The 10,752-nt window shown below is 34.2% G+C and overlaps 1 protein-coding gene across 2 annotated transcripts; it reads left to right on the top strand.

The window, feature by feature from the left end:
• The first annotated feature begins 1,124 nt into the window (after nucleotides 1-1,124).
• LOC140884437 (15-cis-zeta-carotene isomerase, chloroplastic) lies at nucleotides 1,125-7,761 on the top strand. 2 transcript variants are annotated; one of them, XM_073291210.1, is made up of 4 exons: nucleotides 1,125-1,596; nucleotides 2,790-2,936; nucleotides 3,068-3,277; nucleotides 7,151-7,761. In XM_073291210.1, exons 1-4 carry the CDS (start codon nucleotides 1,207-1,209, stop codon nucleotides 7,472-7,474), a joined length of 1,071 nt encoding a protein of 356 aa, XP_073147311.1. In that variant the 5' UTR covers nucleotides 1,125-1,206; the 3' UTR covers nucleotides 7,475-7,761. The 2 variants fall into 2 exon arrangements, with proteins under 2 accessions (XP_073147311.1, XP_073147302.1); XM_073291201.1 differs by having other exon boundaries at nucleotides 7,139-7,761.
• The last annotated feature ends 2,991 nt before the right edge of the window (nucleotides 7,762-10,752 follow it).

Below are 10,752 nucleotides of genomic sequence, written 5' to 3'. Positions count from 1 at the left end.
ATATTTTTTCTTATTGCCAGAGGCAGAGGCAGAGATAGTGGCAGAGGCAGAGGCAGCAGCAGCCTGTTTATCCAAAAATGCATCATATGCTTCCACAGCTTCTCTTCTACTACAGTATGATTTGTGAGAATTGCCGTTAAATTTATTAACTTGCGCATGTGCTTCATCCCAGCTCTCGTAGACACCAGGTTTTCGTCCAAGAAAAACAACATATGTTTTACTCTAAATAAGAAAAAAAATTAAAAACAAAATTTCAGATCAAATCATTAATAAAGTACAAAACACATTTTATTGTTCTAAGAATCAACGTATATTTCTTTTATAATAATCACATATAATTATGTGCAAGATTCGAAGAAAATTATACAACATCTGGTGAAACACAATGTTACAATCGATGAGACCAAATATTGATTATACAACATTTATCAACACATATCGTATTATCTCTTTTTTGCTTCTAAATTCTTTATCTATTCATTTGCAATGGGGTCGTACCAATAACCTAGAATTTGTTTTCAAACATCAACTAAAACTGGAGCTTGCTCCCTAATTTCGTGTCCTAAGAATTAAATTAAAGATTATACAAAAATCATGAAACCGAATGTGAATAAAATTTTACCATTGATTGAAGTTTTTTTTGAAAGAAATAGATAGAATTACTCTTTCTTATTTACCCACAACAACTAGCCATCGGTGCGTGTGATGGCTACTGGAATTTACCTTCGTGTGCTTCTACGTTGTGTGCTTCGAATTTGTGTTTTGTGCTGTAGGGTTTTTATTTGGGGCAAACACAAAGAACATGAATTGGGAGAAAGGAGAAGGAAATCTGTTGAAACGTGATTTATGGACGTGGACTTTTTTTACCGGAACACAAATGAAACATAAACTATTTTGGCGGCCCGAAAACTCGAGAGACTATTTGAGGATAAGTGACAAACAAGAGGGACAAAAATGGGCTTTATCCCCGTAACCGAGTAAGGTTTCTATGAAAATATGATCTCACTATCAATTATAATTGTTTGGGTGAAATAACACAAATTATTTAGTTACTTTCATTTAAATTTAATCTATACTTTATTATTTTCCTTTTTCAAATCTTACAACCAACTAGGCTCCAAAGTTCCAAACCATGGGTAGAGAGCATTTGTACTTTGGAATCTCTCCATTACATACATAGCAGCTTCACCTTCTTGGAATCCATTAATGGCAAACTCTGTTCTTCTCGCCCACCCTCTTTCTGTTCCTCTTCGTCATCTCCCAAACACCAAAATTCTCCAATTTCAGCCTCCCTTTTCTTTGTCTCGACTCAAACCCAACCCTTTCCAATCCTCGTCCCTTACTTTTTACACCAAGAAATCTTTGGTACGAGTCCTAGAAAAGGAAGGAACCGATGCTTCTTCCCCGGCCCCTGCTTTTTCGGGGGAAGATTCTGCTGAATTCCTCTTGTCCAAGCAGAAAATTTCGTCTTGGCTTTATTTCTCTGGGATTTTGGGTGTCGTTCTTTATGTTCTTAACTTTGCTTGGATTGATAACTCCACCGGCTTTGGTAAGGGATTCATTGATGCTGTTTCCACCATTTCCGACAGCCCTGAGGTTTGCCCTGGATTGTTTATTCTTTATTTTGGATTTGTTCATTAGTCCCAAAATTTTGTTTACCAGATTTTTCAAGTGTTGGTCTTCTATACAGACTTATTGAGGCAATACTTGTTTATTGAATTCTTGGTGGGTGTGTTTGTATCATGATTTAGCATTTTCACTCGAATTGCTAGATAAATGTAGCAGTTGCTGTTTTATTGTCTTTGTATTTTGTCTGAAGGATCTTTAGTATCGGATTTTAAATGTATCCCCATGAATTTGAAAGGGAAAGTTAAGATAAGTTAGGATGTAGTCTTGGAAATGGGAATACCAACCTTTTGTGTTTGAATGCAAACCGGAAACTGCACTGTTCTAGGTTAAGATCCTTGGACGATTGAACCATGGTCAGGCCTAATTCTAGTCTGAGTTTATATGGTGAGACTAAGTTCAGTTCATTAGTCTGTGATTCTCGTTTTGGCCTCGTGATAGAGTCCATCTACATTTAAAAAGCCAGAAATGTACAAGCTTTAAATGTAATATTGGACAATTTAATTGGCCCTGATGTTTCTTAGCTGCTAGAATTGATTTTTTTGTGTTTCATTTTCAACTGGACACGTTGAATCATTTTCTTTATTTGGAACTTGCTTAACTAACGCCAAAAAAATAAAAAAAAAATTAGTGATTAGTAACAGAGAGAATGGATTATTGTACACGTCATTCCATCATAAATTGTTATGAGGTGAGAAAGAAAGAAAAAGACAACTAAATAATTCCGCGCTCCAAATGGAAGTGTACGTTCGTTGATTTCTTAAACTAGTGATTATTATGTCCGTGTAACAGTTGGTTGTTTAGGCCTTATCCACTAAGATCATCTTGACGACCAATACGAACTTGGAGTCCCATGTCAACAGGGAGCCGAATGATCCAAAAGATTTTAAGAATTTTTGAACCCTCACATGCTATGGTTTTTTATTTGATTGTCTTTATCGACAATGCCTTTTTTAATATTAACATCAATGCTTGAGGATAAGAGGCTGATGGGTTCATGGTATGTGGCAGTCCATTTAATGGGTTTTCTACACTCTTTCATTGTTAATATTTCTAATACTGGTTTACCCCTTTGCTCCTTCAATTTTCTACAACTTCAACAGCAGGATATAGTAGCTTATGATTGCTGAGCTTACTGTATTTTTCTTTTGTTTTTTTCTCAGGTCATCATGTTAGCTCTTACTTTCATTTTTGCCATTGTCCACAGTGGCTTAGCCAGTTTTAGAGATACAGGTGAGAAACTCATCGGAGAACGAGCATACCGTGTAATATTTGCGGGTTTATCTCTTCCATTAGCAGTTAGTACAGTGGTGAGTTCTCATAATTTCTTTAGAAGTTTATTTTTCTCGTGTATTGATAAACACATTTGTGGCATGTCCGTGGATCACGGATGAAATTCTGATTTTACAATATTTATTAATCAAGTACGTGGTTTTGATAGGTATATTTCATCAATCACAGATATGATGGTGTGCAATTATGGCAAGTGCAGGATGCTCCTGGGCTACATGCGATTCTTTGGATGTCAAATTTTATTTCTTTCTTTTTCCTTTATCCATCGACGTTCAATTTGTTAGAGGTTGCAGCCGTTGATAAGCCCAAAATGCATCTATGGGAAACTGGAATTATGAGAATTACAAGGCACCCACAGGTTTGCATTTAATGTTTATACTTAACTAGTATAACCTTATTGTTTTTGTTAACATTCTCTCGTTCAAAACAATGAATTTTCCCATTAATTTACCTTCTCAATTGCCCTCGAAACTACTTAATTTTTATTGCTTATACATTCATCTTTAAGTGTGTTAAAGTTATATTTGATGTAGTTGGTGTTATTGGTGCAAATGAACAGTGTTATACTGAAGTAGTGTGACGTCCTAGATTTTTCATTCATGCTTATGCAACAATTAAATGTGAAAAAATAAGGAATAATTTTTTTTTGTAAAAACACGTGTCGTGTTCGTAAGTATAATATATCAATATATCATGCATTAAATTCATTCAAATGACTCAAAAATCTCATCACTCAAAACTTATAAAATTTCCTTAAACAAAATAATGCTAAAATTAGACTATCACACGATTCTCATAAGAAAACGCCAAAACTACCTTATATATGAGAAACTTGAAACCATCAAATACTCAATCCTAAAACTAATGTATTAAGACATGAATCAAAATAAAACGTGCATAACATCAATAAAATGCAAAAACTTCATGGACATGCTTAACATAAAGTTCTCGGACAGTCGTATCATACAATTTTTTGCCTCCTCGACTACTCAGCCCCGTCACCACCATTTAAATGGTAAACTTCCTTGTTCTCACCTAGACCATTCAAGCACAGTGAGTTTAAAGACTCATCAATCATATTCAAGTAATAACTGTTATCTAATAAAATCTTATAACATGCGTAGGACGTGTTTATAACATAATAATATAATTTTCTTAACTTTTAGGTTGATGAAATAAAATGCAAATGTGGTAACCATTAGAGTGCATTTTTTGAGTTCAATGATCATGTAAATAGTTGCGTAACCTAGGTATATAATTTGGTGCAGCCCGCACTAGCCAAAGCCAATACGCGTACTATCCATTCTTGTTTAGAAAAGCCCTCCCCGGAGCACATCCCGCCCCAATCTCGTACTGTCACCTCAAATACATTTATAACATCATAAAAATGACATTTTTCCTGCTCAGTCATTCCTTGCTCATTCATTTCATTCTTATAAAACTTTCATGCTTGGAAAACATTCATTCTATTTTGAAAAAAAGTAAACATGTCCGTTAGCTTTTTTTTAAATATCATGCTTTCATACTCAAAATAACTTTGAAAATACTTAGGCCATAATGCATTACGTATAGTTCGCGATCTACGTAAGACAGTCTCCATGTTCTCAACGACTTTTCATACATCAACACACAAGACCACACTCGGGCCCTTACATGCATGCCATAGGACACAACTTACTTGAAAAATTGATAAAAACATTTGTCATAACCTTGTGGGGGACATAACTTTCTTGAAAAATAGATTTAAAAAAAATGACTGCTATACCCTTCCTTCGTGTGGTTTGTTTTTAAAATTTCTGAAGAGCCCACTTGGGGTGGGGGGCACACGCGCGTTCCCCTTTGAGTGGGTACCCTTTTGCCTACGCTGCGGAACCCACACGGGTAGGGCACGCCCGCTTGCCCCTCCGCGTAGGTCTCGTTTCACTCCCATTCACCACCCATGCGCAGGGGCACGTGCGCGTGCTACCCCCGCATGGGTGGCCCAGCTGACCCTGCGTGAAAAACTCAGATTTTACGCATGCACTCCCATACAAATGCACACACATCTAAAACACGATATCCCCCATGGAATAGATCCCATAAACACGTCATACCTCTCTTCTAACAACTTATCCATGATTTGGACCCTAAAAACTCATCAAAACACTCAATTGAAATAAACAACCAGATATCTCGAAATTGAGGGGAAGGGGAGAGGAGTGGCTGAAACGTGAAATAGGAGAGAGGGTTTTATCTATATCTATTTGGACTCTAATTTCTTAACAATAACAATTCTGTGGGCCGGAAACTGGCTAAACTTAAAATAAAACATTTTAAAATACTTTCCATTCTCCACACTTTTAAATTAAATACTACCCATTAATTTTCTAAAAAAATCATGCATAAGCGTACATCATTATAAAATTCATAAACTTTTACTCGATGGCTAGTCTCGATTCCCTTCGTCACCGTAATTATACCCACACTTGAAAATCATCAAAAACTAACTTTTACATGAAAATTCATACTTTAAACAATTAAACACATAGATTTTCATAATAATCAATTAAAATATCTGGTGGGTGGATTCGTGGATTTCGGATATTACATGCAGGGAAACAAGTATTATGCTGATGATCCTATACACTACTATGTTGTATATCTATCTCTCAGAATTGTTATTAATATGAAGGCACATTTTACTGTTATTAGGTCATGTATTTTATCATCATATGGGATTGTGAGGAAATCTGTTCTCTGTTTTAATCAGTGTTCTAAAAAACGATAGGCGGTAGACGGACGGTCACCCAGCGCTTAGCGCCTAGACGCTTAGGCGGCCGCCTAGACAGTTTTTCTTTTTAAGCTAATTATCTAATTATTCTAGTCCGATCCATCTTAATATTTATCCAATAATTCCTCTTTGCCTAATTTACGTGCCTAAGTGGTGTTTTTTCAAGTCTAAATATCTAATTATTTTTGTTAATCTTAATATTTCTCCAATAATTTCTCGTTATCGAATTCAACTTGAAATACATGACATTTCTAGTTTTCATCCGATACAAATTGATGGACAAATATGTCAAATAATTTTTTTAAAAAAATTAAAGTTAAAAAATATATAAAATATTATATGTTAATCTAGGCTGCCGTCTAGGCGTATTTTGAGGCGTCTAGGCGGCCTAGACAGCCAATTAATGTAATAACTTCCAGAAACTTCAATTGTCTAAAAATCGGGACGGTGGACAACCGTCTAGCGCCGTATTTTAGAACACTGGTTTTAATACAGCTGGAGTGTTTTCTTATGAATTCATAAAGCTCGTGATCTGATTATTAATGTTTGTCTGGGTGCTGCTATACATGTAGGGGCACAATCCAGTTTGCAAGCTTTTAGAGGTTCTTGAATATTTATTTGTAATTATCTAAAATTCAGCTTTAGCTCGAATATGTTTGAATATGTTTTCGAGCCAAGTTTTAGTTATATTTTGTTAGATAGATCTCGAGTTTTAATATTTTATTATTTTTTGTTAAATACATTCAACATTAAACAAGTTATTGAGCATTTGTGTAATAGAGTTCATAACTATGTTTGAAATAAAAGCATCGAGTTTGAATGCAGACTTTAAGAAGTTCCAAATTCAAACCTATATTAATTCATCATATGAACTTCGAGCTAGTTAAAAAAATTTGAGATGTGCTCGAGTAAAAAAAGTGGTTACAGTTCAACTCGGTTTGGTTCATTTGCACCCCTATTTTTCTTTAACACCGTCATTTGTCTGAAGCACTTATTTCATGAGTTTTTAAACAACTCATCGGCATTTTCTTATGAGTGTCAGTGCACCTCTATTTTTCTTTAACACCGTCATTTATCTTAGTTCTACTCATCGGCATTTTCTTATGAGCGTCAGTGGCATCTTAGTTCAACATGTTAAACTGCTAATATTTTGTTTCAACTGAATTCTCAAAAATCAATCAAAGTTGGTGTTGCCATAGAAACATCATGCTACCTTGTGCTGTGTTCATTTCATTTACATGCTGAGTAAATCTTCTCTTTCTGATTTGAGAATCAAATCCGGAAAAAGCAAACGATGAGTATTTGGAACTCCAGCTTGATCCTGGCCAAGCCTCATATTTTTTTTCATATAATATCTGTTTTTATTTATCTTTATTATATCATATAACAGTTTTTAATCCAAAACGAAACCAATCCTAAGTTACTGTGATGTACTCAAATTTTTCCCAGATGGTTGGACAGGTTATTTGGTGCATAGCTCACACAATCTGGATTGGGAATTCAGTTGCATTAGCAGCCTCTGTTGGTCTGATCACACACCACTTATTCGGTGTTTGGAATGGAGACCGAAGATTGGCCATTCGGTATGGTGAAGCTTTCGAAGTGTTAAAAAGCAGAACTAGTGTCACTCCATTTGTTGCTATTCTCGAAGGTCGACAAAAGCTTCCCAAGGACTACTATAAGGAGTTTCTACGGTTGCCATACCTTTCGATCACAGCTTTGACTTTGGGGGCATATTTTGCTCACCCGCTTATGCAGGCTGCCAGTTTTCGACTTCACTGGTAACTTCATATTTTTCTTACATTTGCTTCATCTTAGTGTTTGTAATTGAGATTCAAGAATATTGTATTGTTTGGGAGAGCTTTTAGGAAGCACTTCTCAATTTTTCCTTCGTGAGATTTTGTTGAGAAAAAACTGACAAGTACTTCCTATAAGCTCTCCAAAACACTACCTATGTGGATATGTAAGCAACTGGTGGAAGATGGGTATAGGAGAAAACCTTTTATACTTTTTTGTAAGCTTGTAATTTTGTTTTTCTTCATCCCCACGGTACTGGGGATGTGCCTTTTAGATGTCTTCATGTCTTTGGACTAGAAGTATTAAAACTTCCGTTTGAACAATACTATAAAAGTGTTTTAAAATTTTTTTTACAAAATGTTTTAATTTTTTTTAAAAAATAAATATGGTTTGGACAACTATTTTATAAATTTTTTTTATAATTAAAAAATATTATAATTTGTTTTCTATCATTGCTGTCTAGGGGTGTGCAATCGGTCGAAACCGAATCGACCGCTCATGTTTTCTAACAAATCGAACTGACCGACTTTTCATATAAAAACCGACTAAACCGAACCGATTAAAAATTGGTTATTTCGGTTTGTGTAAAAAAAAATTGCAGGCTTTTACACAAACGAAATTTTCCAGGCTTCTCCATTACATTTGGGAGGAGGAACATCGGAAAAAAATTAAAGCCAGGTAAGAACATAGATAAAATAAGAAAAACGAAATATAGAACACGAATAATTGATTCAATTGCTCAGAAAATTGAATAAACCGAACCACATTTTCAATTTTTTCCGGTTCGATCGGTTTTTTCGGTTTGACCGATATTTTGCTGACCCCTATTGCTGTCAATTCTAAAAAAATTAAAAAAACATATTCACTTGTTCTCTAAAAAATATACTGGAATAACTCTTTTTAAAAATATTTTCATTACAAAAATCAACTTCAAATATATATTAATTCTTGTAAAATGCTAAACAAGTTTTCAAAGTATTTGTTTAAACGAAACTTAATATTTACGCATAGTATTCTAAACTGTATGGATTAAGTGTGAAGTTTGAATTGGAAGATTCGACTTAGGCTCGAACGAGAAAAAAAGGGTCGTCTCGGCTGAACACATTAAAGAAGCACTAAAATAATATGGACCAACTCCTTCATAACCCAACTCAAATGTCATAAACAACTTGATGTCATCTTCACCATGACCCATAATTAAATTAATGGTGGAACATTCAAGAGTCTTAATTCCTATAACTTAAAGATCGATGATAAAGGAAATTGAAGGTGAACAGATTGACAATTTAAAGAAATTAAAGACTTTGATAGATTATTTTGGAAGTTCAAGATATTTTATAATTGTGCTTGATTATTTTGTAATTTAGTTGAAAGCCTATTTTGTTATTTTAAGAGTTTCGATTTACTGTCTCTAGTTTAATTTTAGATCTTATTTTATTAGTATTTGACTTTGACCAAGAATTACCATATTTAAAGTCCATATAACTACTTTACATAGATTTTCTAGTATAAGTATCTTTATATGCGAGATTTGTAAGGAGTTGTGAATATTATTCAAGTCCAAAAAGATCAAAAACTCCAAAAAGGTCAAGAAGATCAAGATGTATAAAGGCAGAGAAGATCACATGTTTTGGAGTCTAATATTTTGTGAAAGCCTAAACAATGCATTGGCCTTAAAAGGATTTGAGCCCATAAAGATGAATTTGTGGCCGAGGCCCGGCCCTAAGCCAAGACCGACCCCATGGTTGTGAATTCATGGCCGACCCTAGGAATATTAGAAGGCTGACCCGAGCTGGTTAAACAAGCATGGCCTTATACTTTTTGTATCCCGTAGAAATGAGTACACTTGCAAATATTTAATGATAGGAAGGAACCCCGATAAATATGGGATAGAGAAAAATATACCAAATCTGGTATGTCCTGACCGCCATAATAACTGAGTCCTACTCATAGAGATCTCCTATCTTGGGTAGAACTCTGCTCTAATAAGTATCCTATTTCTACAAGATAACTAACCCCTCATGCTCATACAAATACAATGTATTTGTTATAGCTTTTCACCTTCACCTTCACCTTCACCTTCACCTTCCTCTTTCCATATTATTCCTTGATATCCACATTCATAATCCGAGCACTGACTTACACATTGGAGGGATCATATTGGAAACATCTTCGGTACCCTTAACCCTATTTTTGACTATGCAAACCACTTTTTTTTGACCCAACTCGATAATTGAAAGATTTGAATATCCACGCACCATACCAAAATTGGGGTAAATTTTTTGTTACATCATACAATATTTAAAATTTGTGCATTAATATTTTATGCAGTCAAATCAAATCAGAGCAAAAGTACTCAAGATTATCAAAATTATGTACGTACCATTCAGAGAACAAGATCAATAGCTTGGTAGAAACAAACTTCAGATTCGGCAGAGCAAAGAATATTGATAAAATGCATGATCAGTGGATCAGAATAATATAAGATCAATTCAGAACTATCGAAAAAAAATCATAAAATTAAAAGTAATATATCAGATTAGAAGAGACTAAATAAGAAAAAAGGTTATTAGTCTTGTATAATTTAGTATTCCTTTAGGATTTCTCAATATCTAATTTTAATAAATTTTTTTTAAAAAGTATAATCTTAAAATTCGATTACCTGAACCACTTATGAATATGATATCATACTGAATAGGATGATGGAAAATTAATTCTATATATATATATATATAACCATCAATCTATAGTTAAGAAAGTGACCTATTTTTCCTTGAAATTGTTGCTCTTATGTAATAGAATTAATATTGTTCTAGGTATGTATTTGATGTAATATTATATATATATAATTTATTTTGGGCCCCCTTAGAATATGAGACTCTGAGTCGACCGAATCATGAGACTCACTTACGGGCCTGATCTCGGAAGGGCTAATCCGATCAAGAACCAAATAGGTATGGATACAAAAAATTATCTTGTTTTGATGATCAAAACGACTGAGAAGTTTACACGGTATCTCGATAGAGGATGTTCAAGACACATAACAAGAAACAAAGATTTTTTTACTGAAGTTTTTGAAGGCAAAAGACCAAGAATTATATTTGATGACAATTCTAAAGATTGAACCATGGATAAGGGTAAGATTATCCATGGTAATGTCATTATCAACTTGTTGAATATTTGTGTTATAACTTTATTAACATTAGCTAGTTGTTTGATAATGGTTACTCTGTTGAGTTTCACCAACACACTTGCACAGTCAAATC

The sequence above is a fragment of the Henckelia pumila genome, chromosome 1, assembly GCF_033568475.1.
Source record: "Henckelia pumila isolate YLH828 chromosome 1, ASM3356847v2, whole genome shotgun sequence".
Lineage (NCBI taxonomy): Eukaryota > Viridiplantae > Streptophyta > Magnoliopsida > Lamiales > Gesneriaceae > Henckelia > Henckelia pumila.
This window is presented reverse-complemented; position numbering and strand designations above follow the sequence as displayed.